The sequence below is a fragment of the Zootoca vivipara genome, chromosome Z, assembly GCF_963506605.1.
Source record: "Zootoca vivipara chromosome Z, rZooViv1.1, whole genome shotgun sequence".
NCBI lineage: Eukaryota > Metazoa > Chordata > Lepidosauria > Squamata > Lacertidae > Zootoca > Zootoca vivipara.
In genome coordinates this window covers 17,651,016-17,670,185 of record NC_083294.1, presented here as the reverse complement: position 1 = coordinate 17,670,185, position 19,170 = coordinate 17,651,016, and the positions used below count along the sequence as shown (strand labels likewise).

The 19,170-nt window shown below is 43.7% G+C and overlaps 1 protein-coding gene across 3 annotated transcripts in view; it reads left to right on the top strand.

The window, feature by feature from the left end:
* GPSM1 (G protein signaling modulator 1) overlaps positions 1 to 19,170 on the top strand; it is a 65,247-nt gene that overhangs the window by 16,128 nt on the left and 29,949 nt on the right. For 2 of the 3 annotated variants that reach the window (XM_035113168.2, XM_035113170.2), the window contains 7 exons: positions 1,299 to 1,422; positions 2,951 to 3,066; positions 4,687 to 4,842; positions 6,284 to 6,392; positions 9,702 to 9,828; positions 14,782 to 14,843; positions 15,372 to 15,533. In XM_035113168.2, coding sequence (XP_034969059.2) covers positions 1,299 to 1,422; positions 2,951 to 3,066; positions 4,687 to 4,842; positions 6,284 to 6,392; positions 9,702 to 9,828; positions 14,782 to 14,843; positions 15,372 to 15,533 — 856 coding nt within the window. The other variant, XM_035113171.2, reaches the window with a different exon arrangement.

Below are 19,170 nucleotides of genomic sequence, written 5' to 3'. Positions count from 1 at the left end.
CTTTAAAGCCCTAAATGGCCTCGGTCCAGTATACCTGAAGGAGCGTCTCCACCTCCATCATTCTGCCCGGACACTGAGGTCCAGCACCGAGGGCCTTCTGGCGGTTCCCTCGTTGCGAGTAGCCAAGTTGCAGGGAACTAGGCAGAGGGCCTTCTCGGTGGTGGCGCCTACCCTGTGGAACTTTCCCAACAGATGACAAAAAGGAAAACAACTACCAGACTTTTAGAAGACATCTGAAGACAGCCCTGTTCAGGGAGGCTTTTAATGTTTAATAGATTATTGTGTTTTATTCTTCTGTTGGAAGCCGCCCAGAGTGGCTGGGGAGACCCAGCCAGATGGGCGGGGTATAAATAATAAATTATTATTATTCCCTATGCTATACATCATTTTATAAACTTTCTGCCCAAATGCTGCAACCTTTTCTCATAGGGGAGTCATTCCATCCCCTGCATCATTTTGGTTGCCCTTTTCTGGCCCTTTTCCAATTCTGCAATATCTTTTTCACAGGAGGCTGCCAGAACTGTACATACCGTAGTATTTTCCAAATGTGGTCGCCTCATAAATTTGTTTAATGGAATTAGGATCTGGGCTGTTTAGTTTCAGTTCCTTTCCTAATGATCCCTAGCATGGAATTTACCACTCAGTGTGTCATCTTCATCAAGCTCTCGGCTGTGACCCCAAGCTCCTGTTTCTGGTCTGGCACCGCCAGTTCGGACCCCTGGAGCAAGTACATGAAACTGAGATTTTTTTGCCCCAACATGCATCACCTTACACTTGTTTACATTGAATTGCACATGCCATTTTGCCGCCCATTCACTCAGTTTGGAGAGGTCCTTGTGGAGCTCCTTCATATCCCTTTGTTCTCATGACTCTGCTGTCCTGTCCCCCCATTGATTTTCTGTGTGTCACATTTTTATTAAGCTTTAAAATCCTTAGTTGTGAACTTCAGATTTCTTATACATTCCCCTTTTAAACTTTGACATCCTTCCTTTTCTTCCATGCTGCTCTTAATCCCATCCCATTTATGTACATTATTCTAATAAACACTTCACTTAGAACATATTACTCTATTTCATATATTATCTTTTCCCCCTGCTGCTGATATTTCAAATCCTGATTATGATATTTTTTTTCTAGATATTGCAACAAGGGCTTCCATTCTCCCATGAAGGGGCCGTCATGTTGCTTTCCTATTTTTGCTGTTAGTTTTACCAGTTCTGCATTGTTTTCCCCCCATTTATTGATTGCAAAACGAGAACAACAACAACATATTTTCTTTTTGGGGGGGGGGATTCCAGAAAGAACCTCTCTCTCGTGAAGGAGCTGGGGGACAGAGCTGCCCAAGGCCGGGCATATGGCAACCTTGGTAACAGCCACTACTTGCTGGGCAACTTCCCCAAAGCTGTCGCTTTCCACAAACAGGTGAGGCTCAGGTGGGCTTTGCGTTTTGGGGGGGGGGAGCCGGAGCCTTCCATTCTGTGGGTCCCTTGATCTGCCCCCCCCCCCAGCCCCTATGCTGTGATCTGGTGACAGGGAATCTCAGTGTCAAACTACAGACATAAAATAAAGCCAAAATGTTTTTCTTTCTTTCTAAAGCATGTTTCTAGCCCTCATCCATGCAGAGAGTAACTTGGCCTGGACTGGCTGAAAACTCCCAAACTGAAAAGCCTTGTGGGCAGAGGCTGTTCAGCGTTCCTTTTGTAGGGTGTCTTGGAGGGGAGCTGGGCAAGACACCCACACCTCAGTCACGTTCAGCCCTTTCTTCGTGAATTTGCCCAGTCCTCTTTTAAAACCATTCAAATGTGTGGTTCATCGCAGGCCTCCTATGGGACTTCTGTAGTTTAACTCTGCACTGCCTGAAGAAGTCCTTCCTTTTCTCTGTTCTCCACTTCTATGATTCCCACATTTTGCTTCGCTGGAGGCTCATGAGCTGCAGCGTTATGAGATAAACTTTTATCTGTTCATTGCCTTTGCTTTCTACCTTTCATACCAAAGCGGTTTATAAGTGAAAATACTTTTAAAAGCAAAAAGTGACAATATTTATAAAATTTATAAACTGCTTGTTCAAAAAAGTAAAATGAAATCTCCAAGCAGCAAACATGTCTGATTAAAAAAAAAACATTTCACCACTAGAAGTTGGAAATCCCTAAACCAATGGTATGCTACAGTTTGTTATTAGTAGAGTTATCTCAAGAGCGTTAACAAGGGGACAAAAGAAACATGGCCATTTTTATGCTATTCTAGATTGTTCAAATGGTCTGACTTGTAGAAATTCATTTTTGACCCATCACCATCTAATTCCTGTAATGAAGAAATAGGGGAAACAATTAATAATGGAATAGCTGCAATAATAGGAAACCATTGTATTATAATTCACCCGATTCAAATCTGAAGTGGGTTTCCTGTATATACAGAAATTCCTTTATGACGACTCATTACCCTGTATCTAGTTGATTGATTTTGAGATTGTTTTTAGCTATGCTTCTTGCATTTTTAGTTGTCTTTGTTGCACCAAAATTTCAATTTTTTAAAAAACCACACAATTCTCTGTACAAAATGCGACTGAACACACCCAAACAAATGAAAAACAAATTTGTTTGAGATGGCAATCGAAAATGGAGATAAAATCAACAAGTGCAACTGGCTCATGTGTGGTCTTATTTTTATTTATTTATTGCATTTATACCCCATCTTTCCTTTCAAGGAGCTCATAGTAGTATCCATGGTTCTCATCCTCTCTATTTCATCCCTGCAACAACCCTGTGAGGTAGGTTAGGCTAATAGGCCGTAACTGCCTAAAGGTCACCCAATGAGCTTCATGGCTGAGAGGGGATTTGAACCCTGGTCTCCCCCAGGTCCTAGTCCAAGACCAGTACACCCCACTGCCCAGTGTTTTCACCGGAGCTGTTAACCACCTCTCTCTCTCTCTCTCTGCCCACTTCCCTTCCAGCGCCTGGCCATCGCCAAGGAGTTTGGCGACAAAGCGGCGGAAAAGAGGGCCCACAGCAATTTAGGGAATGCCCACATTTTCTTGGGCAGGTTTGACATCGCTGCAGAGTATTTCAGGTAAGAAGATGTCTCCCTACCACTTCTCAACCTGCCATGTGATATTATTCTTATTTATTTATAGCTCACCTTTCCCCCCATAGAGCTCAAGGGGGTGTACATGCTTGTGTTCATTCTTCATTGAATTCCCCACAAGAGCCCTGCAAGATAGGTTAAGCTTAGAGGCAGTGACTGGCCCTCAAGGTCCTCACACCAAGTGAGCTTCATAGCCAAGGGGGAAATCGGAACTCTCATCTCCCAGGTCCTAGTCCAACATCCTAACCACTGCACTGCACTGTCTCTCCCTCTCTGCATGTGTACAAGTGAGTGAGAAATGGCATACATCTGTTGTGGTACATCTCAGCTATTTCTGCAGAGAGGTTGAACACCCCTAGAGACTGGGAGAGCAAATTCCTGCATCACAGGGAGTTGGACTGGGTGACCCTGTCAACAATTCTATAATACTGTGCAATCCCAAGAAGCACTTTCCATTACTGCTTGGCTGGCTGGCCACAAACGTGTTCATTTCCTGTCTGCCGTGCCGTCCTGTAGAAAAATCTAAAATGCAGGAAATATTTTATTCGCTTCCATTCAGAGCATCCTGCTGCCACCAGGAATCTCCTCTGATTCCCTGTCCATGAACTTTAGATAAGCTCAGACGAACAAATCCTCAGCAGGCACAAGAGCTACGATAATAATAAAAATTAAATATTGTAACATTGGCCTGGATATCTATTTCAAACCTATATTTACGGTGATATATTAATTCAGCCAACCAAGATAAGTGTGGAGGCTTTTGAGAATTTGAAAGGCTTTCACGCTTTGGTAACATTTCCTTGGTCTGAATAACGATAATAACACAATATGTTTAACAAGGAAGAGTCTTGTGGCAGCCTAAAGTTCCACCAGTTTATTACTGCATAAGCTTTTGGGGACCACAGTCCACTTCACCATCATGTCCACAGAAGCTTAAGCTGCAATAAATCAAATTTATTAAAATGAAAGATAATAATTGGTAAAATGATTAATAGATTGAGGTGCTGCAAGACTCTGTGCTTTGCTGCAGGAGTCTGCCATACTTATTCTATTCAGTTTCCTGCAGGCTTACCTTTTTTTTACGGTTTAGAAGGGGAAAACTATCTCTACTCGCTTCCAAAAGAAACCCACCACCACTTTACTATCCTGTTTTAAAAAATGTAGTTTGAGCCACAGAGTTGTTAAACAGGGCTTTAAAATGCTTGAGGTCTCCCATCCTTTGTGTACATCCCGGAAAGCCCCACATGGGCTACCCTGCCACTGAACAGAAGAAGAGCCTTCTGGATCAGGCCCCGGACCTATCTGGTCCAGCATCATTTTAGTCCAGCCATCAGGGTGCTTTACCTGTGATTTCTGCAGTGCACAGGGTTGGGCTAGATGACCCACAGGGTCCCCACCAGCTCTACAATCCTAGGATGCTATGAAATCAGCCTAGTGGGTTTATGGAAGAACAGGTCTTTTTGGGTAATGTTTTGGAACAACACCTTCAAGGATCATGTCCAGCCTTAAGCCGTTTTAAACCTTTTCTTTATGCTCTTTATTTTCGGTTTACAGCATTTTGTTTAATAAAATACATTTTCTAAAGGAATCTGCTTTTTAATGCAGGAAGGCACTGCAGCTCTCCAGGCAGCTGAAGGACCAAGCCGTGGAGGCTCAATGCTGCTACAGCCTGGGGAACACCTACACCCTCCTGCAGGACTATGAGAAGGCCATCGATTATCACCTGAAACACCTGGCCATCGCCCAGGAACTGGGAGACAGGTGAGGAGGCAGTGGTGCAGCCAGGCTTAGAATCATATCATAGAATCCTAGAGCTGTATTCCAAGGAGGGACTCCCAGGGTCATCCGCTCCAACCCCCTGCAATGGGACTTGATGGAACTTCTTACAGGGAGCCCTCTTTGGACAGCCATGTGCATGGCAGGGTGGGCAGAATTTGTTCATTTAACTATGCTTTCAAATGCGTATTTCCATTTCTGCTGGTCGCTGTTTTCAGACCTGGTTTTAATGCCTATGGCATTGCAGGGAGAGATCGGGGCAGTTCTTTCCATGGCCCATGAACTGCAAGTGGCCCACGATGCCATTTTGACAGCCCTTGGCAATTTTCAAGAGGAGGCGGGGAAACATTGAACATGAATTATGAATATATATTTTGTGCCATGCTTCATGTGTATTACATTCGTTTCATAGTTAAATATATTGAATAGGAGCTCAGGACTGCAATACCTCAAGGACCTCCTCTCCCCCTATAAACCATCTTCAACTAGGCCTTTGGCTGGTTAATATTGCACAGCCTTTTGAATTTGTCTGCGGGACTGGGGTGGTTATTGTTTGGCGGTTTTGTTTTACTTAATTAGTTGTTTTTATCTTTTTTTTTTATTCTGTGACCTGCCCTGAGAAGGGTGGTATATAAATCTAATAAGGTTGTTGTTGCTGTTGTTGTTGTTGTTGTTGTTAGGTGGGCGAATAATACATGTTGATAGCCAGCTGAGGCCACAAGGGGGAGACAGAGATTTTGTGTGGAGTTGCACTTTGTCTTACTGAAGCAAGAAATCACTTGTGGAATTCAGCATAATAATACTAAAGTTGTGTAGATGGGGAAATTCCACTTCCCATCACCCCAAAGGCTGCTTCAGGGGTTCTCTCCACACATGCAACCCAGTTTTGGGAGCAAGAGGGGAAGTCTCAGAGTGGTTTACAGCCTGCATTAAGACATCAAATCAAAGAATCCCAAAATAAAGCATTCCCAAAGAAAATAAAACATAGTATAGACATTCCAAGCAATGCAATTAATGGGAGACTAAAATATTGTCTTCAAGATTACAAAAGAAGACATTACAAAGGTCAGTATAGCACTCACAATGAATGCAAGAAAGTTGACAAACTGTACAGCAGGAAGAACTTTCTGACTGTAAGAGCTGTATGACAGTGGAACAGACTCCCCTGGGAGGTTGTGGACTCTCCTCCTTTGGAGGTTGTTAAGCAGAGGTTGGATGGCCATGTGTCAGGGATGTGGAATTTCCTACATTGTTGGGGGTTGGACTAGCTGATCCTCGGGGTCTGTTCCAGTTCTACAATTCTATGTCTATATGTCATTCTACCTGACTGGGTGGTGCCTGGCAATCTCTACATGCCTTGAGTTGTCATGATGCAGGGAGGGGCATGATAGGAACATAAGTGAATAAATATACCTTTCCTTTTCAGAGTGGGAGAAGGAAGAGCTTGCTGGAGCCTGGAAGATGCCTACATGTCTCTCGGGAACCGTGAACAAGCCTTATACTTTGCAGAGAAACACCTTGAAATCTCCCAAGAAGTAAAAACATTTTTTAATTTGTTGGTGGTCTGTCACATTTAATTACTTTATAATGTTGGGGGTGTCCATAGACCTTTAGCAGCTGTTCAGTGCTCCTTGCACATTAGGATTCCCGCTCTGCAGGGGGTTGGGCTAGATTACTGCTGATTGCGTGACTGCTAATTGCAGCCTCTGGGAGCTTGTGACCAGGACTTGTAAACAGGGGTGTTTGCAGCGGCATTTAATGGGGGAGGCCAGGAATGCTGTCTCATGGGCAACATAGGACCAAGGGGCATGGATGGCAAGGGAGCTGCTGTAGTGACTTGCAACACCTTTGCCGTGTTTGTCTAAGAATGTTTCTGGAACATTGCTGGAAACCACACAGGGGCAGGGGACAGGGAGGGCTCTTGTGCTCAGATCATGCATGTGGGCTTCCCAGCTGGGAATCGGGTTGGGTTCCCTCCCAACTCTACAATTCTATGATTATTTGACCACAGGGTTGACTGCTACAGCTCAGAGGGGTTCAGGCAGAGTTTTGTCCCTCTTTGGGGTCTGAGCTGGGAACAAATGTGGGTTGTTGGGGGTTTTTTTAGTGCAAGAAGGTAAAGAAAAACTGCTCCAAGGAGCAGGTGTGGCTAGAAACTGGCCTTTCAGGATGAGGCCCTGTGGACATGTCATGTTGGAAATCTGGGATGCCAGGACCCAAGTTTGGGGCAAGTACTCTTTGGTATGAGAAACCCAGCAGAGATTTAACATCACAGAACCTGCAGCAAAGAAAAGTGTGGAAACATAAGCTGTATAATGTTTAAAATGTTACCTCCCCAGTTGCTTGGTTACAAAATGGTAAAAGCTCCTAAACTTTTGGTATAGGAAAACAACTCATTTCAAACTCCATTTTGAAATCAAAGAGGCTGGAGGGAGCAGTTCAGAGTTCATGTGTAGACTGAGTATAACAAAAGACTTAGTTGCCCATTTCCTCCCAAGGTGAGGGGAAGGTGAGGGCAAGTGACATAGGCAGAGCCTGGCAGGACAGCTTACTCCATGGCCTTAATCCCTTCATGCAGTAATTAAACTCACAAGCAGACTGGTTATATGAGGCTGCTTACCCTATATATTGAGATGGTGGCATTGTAGCTCAGTGGTATAGAGCACTTGCTTTGCATGCAGAAAGTTCCTATTTATTCAGCGCTTGCTTTGCATGCAGAAGGTTTCTATTTATTCAGAACCATGAGGACTAGGACTTTCCTTTATTTTTAGGGGAAGTAGCTCAGTAGCTCCTGCCAACCTAGCAGTTCGAAAGCACATCAAAATGCAAGTAGATAAATAGGAACCGCTACAGCGGGAAGGTAAAGGGCGTTTCCATGTGCTGCTCTGGTTTGCCAGAAGCGGCTTTGTCATGCTGGCCACATGATTTGGAAGCTATACGCCGGCTCCCTCGGCCAATAATGCGAGATGAGCGCGCAACCCCAGAGTCGGTCACGACTGGACCTAATGGTCAGGGGTCCCTTTACCTTTACCTAGCTCAGTAGCAGAGCACCTGCTTTGCATGCAGAAGGTCCTGGATCCAATCCCTTCTGGCTTTTCCAGGCTGCACTGGGAAACGTCTCCTGCCTGAAGCTTCAAGGAGCCACAGCTGCCAGTCAATGTGGACGATACCAAACTCAATGGACCAATGTCCTCACCTGGTATCTTCCTCTGGACCATTACAATTCAGCCCTTAATTCAGACCTATGAGGACTAGAATATTCCTTCGTTTTAGGGAATGGTAATGAATCTGCCTGAAGCTCTTGAGGAGCCACAACTGCTAGTCAGGGAGGAGCTAGTCACTGTGCTAGATAGACCAATGGCTGGATTCAGGATCTTATCATGACAGTTGAGGGCATCCTCAAGAGTATCCTGATTTTACGTGGTTCCTGCTCTGCAGGGGGTAGGGCTAGATGACACATGGGTGTCCCTGTCAGCTCTACAATTCTATGAAATGGGAAAGGAAGACAAGGCAGAGCGAAGCCTGAGGACCTTCTCATCAGTGTTACACCCCCTATTATTAACCCTTCAGCTGTTCCTGATAAATACACTTTGCTGTCCTCTGAGTAGCACAGATTACTCAGCAACAGATGGGAAGAGAACAATGGGAGGTTCCACGGAGGTGGGTAGCTGGGTAAGGGCTTGGATGTGAGGAGGAGGAAGAGGAGAGTTCCCTAGATAATATAATGGCAGAACTGGCTTGAAGTCGGGGCTAACACATATGCTTCCTGGCTCCGTTTCAAAAGAAGACCAAATAGGTTTTCTTTTGAGGGAAGGCAATCCAGATTCTTGTATATTTCAGAGCTTTGCACTCTAGATAGACTGCCTCTGGACCTGGAGGTTCCATAAAGGCATAAGAAGAGCCCTGGAGCTGGATTAGGCAAAGAGGGGTCCACCTAGCCCATAGCCAAGCCAGTGCCTCAGTAGGAAGCCCCCAAGTAGGACTTGAGCTCAACAGAATTCTCCCTACTTGCAATTCTCAGCAAATGGCATTTCTGCCACTTAATTTATTAATTATTTATTTCCTAAAATTTGTACACCACTTGATTGCAAGAAAAAGAGAAGAAGGAAAAACCACCCTCTGGTTTCCAGAAAAGATAGAGCAGTAAAATTAACACTAAGAAAAATGTATAGCAATAATTTGCAGCATACAAAAAGTTAAAACAACAGTAGACTGGTTATTTGTTCTGTTGTGATTCCTGCATTGTGGGGGTATGGACTAGATGAGTCTTGGGGTCACTTCCACCTCTACAAGTCTATGATTCTATCTTAACTTATCTATTGTATTCATCCACCTTTGCTGTATTGCAGGCATCCCCAAACTACGGCCCTCCAGATGTTTTGGCCTGCAACTCCCATGATCCCTAGCTAGCAGGACCAGTGGTCGGGGAAGATGGGAATTGTAGTCCAAAACACATGGAGGGCCGAAGTTTGGGGATGAGTGCTGTATTGCATTCGCCTGACTGTTACTGGCTCAGAAATTATCAATATCTGGACTGCTGAAGACATTTTTATCGTTCTGTGTCTAGATATCATTACAGCATTGATTATATATACAGATACACACACACACACACACACACACACACACACACACACACACACACAAAAGCACACACAAAAGCACACACAAAAACCAGACAGTAACAAATTAAAACTCGCATCTGGACAAACTTGTTGAAACAAGAATGTTACAGCAGTTGCTGAAAAGAACCCAGCAAGCATGCCCACTTGAAATCACGAGGCAGAAGTTCCAAAGATGTGTGCTTGTTCCATGAATTAATGATGGCTAATAATACTTTGCAGGTCGGAGATCAGGATGGGGAGGCCACAGCCTCCTTAAACGTGGTCCAGCTGAGGGCAGTCCTGAGCCTGAAGCAGAACGGAGAGGATCTGGAGACCCCCGTGGCAGGAACCGGTTATGAAGTGCAGGGTGAGTCAGAATTATTATTATTCATATTGAAAGTGTCTGCAGGTTCTAGTCCTCATCGATACAGGATTGTGCATAATTTTCTCCATTATAGCTGTATTCCAGAGTGAGGGGTATTGAGTGCTCAATGTAAGATTTTGGGCTGTTTTCCACTGAGTTGCCATTACTATTCATGCTGTCAAGATCATGTATCAAATTCTTTTGACAATATATGTCTACATTGGTATCATCAAAAAAGTATTCAGTCACATTAATTTTGGGCAATTTCTTTAGTAATATTTATCATTAAATTCCAAACATCTTGCACCAACTGGCACTCCCACCATAAATGATAATACCGGTATATACCAAGATCATTGCAACCCCTCAGACAATTAAGCAGTATTAGAGAAAACATATTTGACATTTGCAAAGGAGGACAAGACCATCTTCAAGGGATTTCAGGTGCCTCAATATTTGTTTATGAAATAAAATCATGCCATGTATTTATTTAAAAGGTCATTCAAGCTCTGCCCTTTAGAGATTTTTAGTTTCTTTTTCAGCCCAGATGAGAACTGCTGGCAGCACTTCCCTGCACCCCAGAGTCCAATTTGGCCTCCCTCTCCTTTTGATAGGAGCAGCGCTAAGGACTGAGCTTGGGTAAACTTGAGTGCATGATTTCTGGCGTGGGAAGAGGATTGGGAGCTGCATCAATCCAGCAGAGCTCTTGATCTGGAGCTCTCAGGGGCAGCAGTGACCTCATTCATCAGGCCCTTGAATGGGCTCCCATGTTGAGACCTCATCAGGAGCCGGAGGACAAAATGTTCCTGAAGAGGAAAACAGAAAAGAAAATGCAAAGTTATTTATTTTGTTTATTTTTTCAAAGTGGTTTACAAAAAAAAGGGAAAATAAAAGTTCACATCAATACTTTAAAACAGACCAAAGAAAGTTAAGATATTAAAAATGGGCTAAAATTTACATTCTAAACAGGAATGTTTTGGGCAGATACCAGAAGGATTTCAGCAAAGGCACCTGCTTGATATCCATAGGCAGAGACTTCCAAAGTACAGGTGCTACATAGCAAGAGGCTTACAAATGCATCTTTGGTGGCCCAGAGAGGCAGTGGAACTTAAGGGACATTGTGCAGAGGTGAAATTAGCTGGAGGCTTTTTTGGCCATATCGTTGAAACAGAAAGGAGAGGAATGGAGGCAGGCTTCTAAACAATGTTGGGCTCCAGCTCCTAGCAGTCAGCATGGCCAATGGTTAGCAATGATGGTGGGAGTTGTAGTCAGCAACATCTGGAGGGGAGGTACCAGCTTGAAGAATGCCTTGTGAAGATGGCCCTGCTAGGAATTTTATTGTCTTCAATGCTCTGATACTGTGAAATCTTGCTTGGGATTTCAGGGCGTGAGGGCTTCAGAACTGGAGCCTCTCTTGTTTTGATTTATGACCTTCATGGCTTTGATGAAAAGTTATCTTTGGAAATGTGTGGCCAGTTGCCGCTGGTGTCATTCTCCCTAGAACTGGGGTAAATCCCTAATCTTGGATAAGAGACGTTTTCTTCACTTTCTCATAAAAACCACAGACCACAGCCCCTTCTGAAACATGTGGATTCAAACAGTACTGCCAGACACAGACATGTAACAAGGGAATATGAGACTCTCAGTTGGAAGCTGAAGAGCCTTGGGAGCCAGGTGGCCTTTTCATCACAAAGGGCTGTCTCCATGTGCTCAGCATGGCCATGGGAGCTGGCTGGCATTCTGATGCATTCAAAGTCAACAGACGCGCCCCAACCACAGCACTAAAGTGGTGCCTTTCTCCGCTTTGTTTGCACACCTCCAAGGAGACGCAGGTCAGCAAATGCCACTTTTTGCACCTTCAAGCAGGGAATTCTGTTCTACTTGGGGCTACTCTGAGAACAGGCTGGAGCTAAACAAGTCCTTGTTTGTCCCCTGAGAGCCAGGCTCTCTGAATTGCCCCAGCTTTAGTTATGATTCCTGCACTGTTATCCTTATCCTTCCACTGGCAAGTGAAAACTTTCTTTTTCCAACAGACTTTGGGGAACTGACTGCTTTTAATGAAAGGGCTGATGTCATGCTGTTTTTATTGTAATTATTTGTGTGGTTTTAACAGAGTTCTCTCTGTGTGTGGGGGGGGGTTAATTCAGTCAGTATTTGTTTATTACCGGTTGCTTTTCCCCTATGTTTTTAACTGTTCTTGTTTTTATCTATAAGATGCTTGAGTCCCTATCAAGGAAAAAGGCGGAGTACAAATATGTGGGAATATGATGCATATGCTTGCGCTCCCGGTTATAGAATTGTAGAATTGGAAGGTACCCTGGGGCGGTCATCTAGCCCAACCCCTGCAATTCAGGGCGGGGACACTGCATCCCTCTGTCTAATTTCATGCGGCCTTAAGTCCCAAAGCTCCTTGTGAATGATCAGTTCTTGAGCATTATATCCCTTCTTCAGAGAGGAAGTGGGGTGGCATTGCCAAATATTGAACCTTGCTTCATTCACTGCCTGTTCTGTACAGTGTCTGTAGGGAGTTGCCCAGTAGGGAATCCAGGAAAAGGTTGCCTACACCTCAAGGAGAGGCAGGTGGGGCTCTTCAACCTAGGAAGGTAGCCCATCTAGGAAAAGGAAAACCCATACCCAGCCAGCCATCTCAGTGCAGAGCCGGTTGTGACTAGTAGGGGTTGTGGTGGGTTATGAGGCGGTGCCGTGTGGTGGTTAGAGTATCCGACTAGGACCTGGGAGTGTCCAGGGTTCAACTCCCTGCTCGGTCATGAAGCTCCCTGGGTGTGACCTTGAGAGGCCAGTCACTACTTCTGTCAGCCCTACCCTACCTCGCAGGGGTGTTATGGGGATTGAATGAGGAGGGAGGAACCCCTTTGAGCTCATTAGAGGGGGAAAGGTGGGATATAAATGCAATAATTAGAAAATAATAAATTTGGGGGCAAGTGCAGATTTGGAAGGAGGGCTGTGTTTCCATTCACCTCTTGCATTGAAGAGTGCAAATCTGGGAGATTCGCTTTTCAATACAAACTCCAAACTTGGCTCCATGGCTGTGACCTTGCCAGGGCTGTGGCCTCCCAACAGAAGCAGGGAGATGCAACGGCTGGCCTTATCCTCCCAGCTCTTTTGTCAGCAAAAGATGTAAGCTGTGGGCTTCCTTTGACAGGCCCACTTGTTTTTCTCCTTGAAGGACTCGGGTTTGTTGTTTTAATTACAGTTCTTTGGCTGATTCAAGATGCCGTCGGACTTAATTACAGCTTAGCTCAGAGGCGGCTGGGATTTCTAGGGCGGCTGGGGTGCTATATCTCCCACTTATTTTGAGAAATGTCTTTGCCACTGATGCAAGAGGCTCTCAAAGTAATCGGGAAAAGGCGTGAGGGATCCGGTCTCTGCAAGGCTCAATAATCCCTGACAGGTAGTCAGCCAACCTCTGCTTAAAAACGTCAAATGAAGGGACTACAACTCCCACTGCAGTCAACGGCCAGGGATTATGGGAGTCACAGTGCAAAAAGTGCCCCACGGAGGCTTTTTTTAGTGGTACAGTAGTTTTTAACTGGTTGGTGTGTTTTTTTAATGCATTGTTTGATTTTGTTTGTAAACTGCTTTGAGGGTGTGTGTGTGTGTTTACAATCAAGTGATATATAAAAATTTAGGATACTGTAGATCAGTGGTTCTCAAACATTTTGCTTGGGCCACACTTTCAGAATAAAATTTTGCTCACACTGATTTTTTTTATTGATAATTAATGCATTGGAAAACAAACGGAAACATGTTTGGGGGGGGGGGGAGAACAACCAGCAGTGCTTGATTTATAACATAGAACATTTATAACATATTATACTTTATAATATGTTCATGGGACATGCAGAAAGTATAAAACAATGCGGCTGCATAAGAATGTAAATCATTCCCAAAATGCAATTATAAGTGAGCCTCTTCCATATGTGCCTTAAATGTACTTACAAAGTGCATGAGAGGTGTGAGTTTGCTATTGCCAAGTAATCTCATTTATATTAGGTCCGATTTGAGACAAACAAACTCTCATCTCCTCATCAGCACAAATAAGCCTTTGTCTCTTCCGATCTTTCATATTTGTCAGAGTTTAAAATCCCTGTTAACAACAATATGTCGTGGAGAACAGTAGAAGAGGGGTGATTCTGGATCACAACCAGGATTTGTCCTTGGTATCTCTTGATACACTTGCTCTCATTTTGAAAAGACATCTATCCATATTCTGCATATATATATATATTGACACTATATTACACTGAAATCTTTAAATGTTTCTTTGATTGCCCTTGAATTTTCCCCTCCACACTTTCCATCCTTTCCTGCCACATCAGTGTGGCGAGTCACACCCTTTAAGAACCACTGCTCTGTACTGAAGCAAATCCTGCCATGTAAAAGATTTCCCAAGTCTGCTCTGATGCCATGTGGATGACTGCATTCAAGATTCATAGAACCATAGAACTGCAGAGTTGGGAAGGATACCAAGGGTCATCTAGTCCAGCCCCCTGCAATACAGGAATCGATACAGGAAACTCAACATCTGGACATGCATTTGTCCTGGAAGACAGCACTTCCTGCTTGGGAATTATTTCGATTAATTTTCCCCAATAGTTTGCAATTAAACAGACAAACAAAAATCATAGCAAATAAAAAATATGAAATAAATATATAAATGTATTCCTGCATTGCAGGGGGTTGGACTAGATGACCTTTGGTGTCTCCTCCAGCTCTACAATTCTGTAATTCAATTATGTGATTCTATACATTTGGATAACTGCCTCATCCACGACACCTGCCCAGGTGACCTTATATTGCTGCAGCTCAATTAATGACTTCTGCTGTTAATTATTATTTTTTAACTGGGTGTTTGTTTGTTTGTTTTCGGCCATGAAGGTCACATCAAGACGGTGGTTGGCCAGCTCACCCACCCATCTCCTGTTGCTTTTTCAGGGGCAAGGCCCAAGATGATCCAGAGGAACCGCATGAGCAGCCTTGAGTTCCCATCAGAAAAGGTAAAGGGAGACATCAGTTGATGGTGGGGAAGAGGAGGAAGAGGGATCTTGAAGACATATCTGTTTAGGCCAGCATCCCCCTGTACTTGAACTTCCTGATTGATGGGTTTTAATCGGGGGTTTTTTATAATCATAATAAAAAACAAAGTTTTAATTTTTATGCTTTTTAAGTGGCTTGTTTTATTCCACATTTTATAGTAATCCTGAAAGTTTTCAGTGCTTCAATGGAATTCTTTTACCACATGTTTTAATTACAGACAGATTTTATACCTGTAAACAGCTTAGAAGCCATTATAAATCAGTAATGACAGGCCACATTCAGCCTGCGTCTCCTTCCTTTCTGGAATGGCATTCCTCTCTAGAGTGGCAGGGCATGGAGGGTGAGGGAGAAGGGGCAGCCTCTGTCGCCTCTGTCATGTGGCTCCCAGAAGATCACTCCTGAGGGAATGTGGCCCCCAGCAAGAGGGAAATGCCTTGCAGCAAGGTGTCTCCATCTACAGCAATGACCTCTTTGTCACTTCTCCTCAGGATCAGAACGGAGACATGGAGATCCCTGGGAAAGAATTCATGTCGCTGTCGGTCAGATCCAGGAAACACAGGGGAAGCCAGTCCATCCCAGACAAGAAGATTCCACCACCCAGCGAATCCCCGTTGGAGACCAGTGACGTACGGTTTCAGCTCTCCCGACTGGTAAGGAGATGAGGCGGGCATGAACAGTACCCCTCACCTAAAAATTCACAAATTGCTCTTCTTCCTAGGTTTTTTGGTGTCCGCTGTGAAGGACCCCATTGCATGAATGCCTTTCATTTCATTCTTGCTTATTTCATAACATTTATACACTGCTTGATTGTAGGAAAAACCTCAAAGCAGTCTACAAAAAAAAAATTAAAAAATCAAGAAAAAATTGCAACAATACTTCCAAATATACAGAAAGTTAAAATGCTAAATAAGTTTTAAAACACACTTTCTAAGCATCTGGACAGGCTTGTCTAAACAAGAATGTTTTTAGCAGGCACTGAGAAGAGCACAGTGGAGGTTCCAAAGTGTAGACACTACCACATTAAAATATAGATTTCTAAGGAATAATTTGTGTATTAATTTGGAGTAAAGGATTATATCTAAGTATTATTTTAAGATTAAAATTGTTAGTTTTGGAATTGTATAATCAGGAAAATTGCTAAGATGGGATATAATTAGACTCGGGAAGGAGGGAGCGGGGGAGTCGAAGTTATGATAAAGATATTAAAATACTAAGATTGTAATTTTTTTATTCTTTTTTCCTTTTTTCTCTTTTTTTCCCCCTGGAATTTTGTCCAGTTTCTTATTTGTGCTGTTTTGGTTTTTTTCTCTTCTTCTTTACGTCTTCTTATTCTTTTTATACAGTATTTATACAGTATTTTATTAGAATGATTTTGTGATTGGAAAATGTTAATAAAGATAATTTAAAAATAAAATAAAATATAGATTTCTTGCCAATGTGGAGCAGGTGTTATTTGGCACATGTAGTAGTGCTATTTGGAGTGGTTGAGTGGCCACCTGTGGTGCAAGGTGACCTCACAGGTAAACTGGTCCCAAGTTGTTAAGGGCTTTATCTCTCATCAGCGATAGTGCTGCAGCATTTTGCATTAGCGGCAGCTCGTGGTCCAAGTGCAAGAGAAGCCCCACATAGAGCACATAGCAGAAATCTAGCCTGGAGGTGTTTTTTTTTAGGTCATATTTAGGAAAGTTATTTATGCTGCGCATAACTGAACGACAGAACTACCACCCACAGGAGGCAGTGGTGGTCACTCAATTGGGTGGCTTTAAAAGAGAATTGGGCAAATTCATGGAGGAGGAGGTTACCTGTGGCTACTGGTGATGGTGGCTATGCTCTGCCTCCACAGCTGGCAGCAGCAATGCTTCTGAATACCGGTACCTGTTGCTGAAAAGTGCAGGAGGGGAGAGTTATGTTCAGGTCCTGCTTGCTGGTTTCCCACAGGCATCTGGTTGGCCACTGTGAGAACAAAAAGCTGGCCTAGATGGGCCATTGGCCGATCCTACAGGCTCTCCTAATGTTCGGGTTTGTGGAAGCATGTGGCGTCCTCCTATTTCTCTGCTGCTGTGGTTTTCACGTTGGGCATTTGCTTCTCATTCTCCTGGCTGAATTTGGACTTATTATCTTAAAGGTCACCTTGAGCATTCTTGGAACGAAACGGAAGGGGGGGGGGAGGATCTGCCTCTGACTTTGCAACAATTCAACAGCCCCAAATAAATAGGATGAAAGTGTGTTTTGTTGCTAGGTGAGATTCAAGCACCTGTCTTATGCCTGGTGCTCATTGCATGCTACATTTCCCCAGATGTGCAGGAAAGGTACAAGAATCTCCCGCCTGGGTGGGGGCTTCCAACTATATCCAGTCATTGCTCTTGTGAGGAATTCCAACTGGCTTTCCATCCATTAGCTGGGATTCCTGCATTACAAGGGCTAGAAGACCCTTGGGGGGTCTAGAAGACCCTTGGGAAGGCTAGAAGATCCTTGGGGTCCCCTTCCAACTCTACAATTCTATGCTTCTATGCCTTGGAAAGTAGTGAACTCTCGTTCACGGGGGGGTGGGGGGTTAAGAAAGGTTAGGTATCTGTCTGTCAGGGATTCCTTTGCTGCGATTCCTAGGCCACCCGCCTCCCTGGCAAGGCCATGTATAGTCAACGGAAAGCGCAGAGAAGTCACACTGACAGCTTGCAGATGTGTGTTCCTCAAGATTGTTTAGATATGGAGCCATTTTTGGAGCATGCTGTTAGCATTATACTCTTGCTGGGACTGAGATGCCCCTTTTGAGAAATAATAGGGGGCGCGTGCGATGAGGCAGCCATCTTGCGGCACCCACTGTGCGAAACCTGCCTATCTCTTTCTATATCTGCAGCGTAGGGGAGCCCTCCTTGGACCCCCGCAAAGAGGGAGCTTTGCCCCACCCTCTGCGACAATGTGCCTAACGGAGTGGGCGGTTTTGCTGCAAGGCAATGAAAATGACATTGGCTGAGCCATTTCTCAGGAACCGTCACTTCTAAGGAGAAAAATAGGAATGAGGTAGAATCAATCCAGGCCTCTAAAACTGCAAATATTTAATTTCTCGGGGTGTCTGGAATGCTTCACTTGTCGTTTCCAACTGTTGTTAGCTGCTTCTAATATGGCCATTGTCTGAAATTAACGCCTCCTTATAGAATCAAAAAACTGTGGAGTTGGAAGAGACGTCAATAGTCTTCTAGTTCAACCTCCTCCAGTGCAGAGATCCTGGTGTCCTCCAAAGAGTGCAGAACAGCAGCTAAAGCCCCCAATACTTTACATGGAAAACTAACCCATTATTACATGGGAAATTTGTTGTGATGTGGGGTTTGTGATTTCAGCTCTCTTGACATAACATGCTGGAGACAGTTCTCTAGTAACAGTTCTTTATTAAAGTGAACAAGACTGACTCTGAGGGCAGGAAGGCTACATTTATAGGGACAGGGAACTACGGTAGTTAGAAAGGGATACATTTTGGAGGGAACAATATCAGGCAATCCCAGTGCTGCCTTTTGGAGGGAACCAATAAGACAGAGGATCCAAATACAGCAGCTTAAATGAACCAATAGTAGCTGTACCCTCTGGAACCAAAAGGCAGTTACTTTATCCTAATGCAAATACAGACAATAATAATACAGAGATAAAATCCTTTGACTCAATACACAACAAAATTTACCCATTATTTAGAAGGGAAAATAACAGCGACCTCTTTTTTTTCTCTGTTTGGTGGGATTTTATTGACTACATTTTTTTTTTAAAGAAAAAGACTTTTGTCTCTTCCACAAGCCTTTCAAGAAATCTGGGATAAGGAGTCCAAATTACAAGAATTAATAATAGAAAATGATTTTTAAAAAACCATTGGGGAGGATGTACAAATTCTTATTGGATTGGGAATTAAAAGATGAACTAACTAAAAATGTAATGATAAAGTGGGCTACAGATAATTGGCAAAACGATCTCTATAAATCAGTGGGAGGAACTGTGGAAAACTGATCTAAATTTTACGGCGTGTGCGACAATTAGAGAAAACGTATTTAAAATGTTCCACAGGTGGTATGTAACCCCAGAAAGGATTGCAAAAATTTATAAATCTGGAGAAGGAAAATGCTGCAAATGCCAAAAGAAAATTGGAATTTTTTTATCACTGCTGGTGGACTTGTCCAAAGGTAGCTGACTTCTGGGATAAGATACAGTATACGATAAAATGAAAAAGATGATGAAATGTACTTTTGAGAAAAGCCCTGAAATTTTTCTATTGAGTCTGATCCCATCTAATATACCAAAGGATAG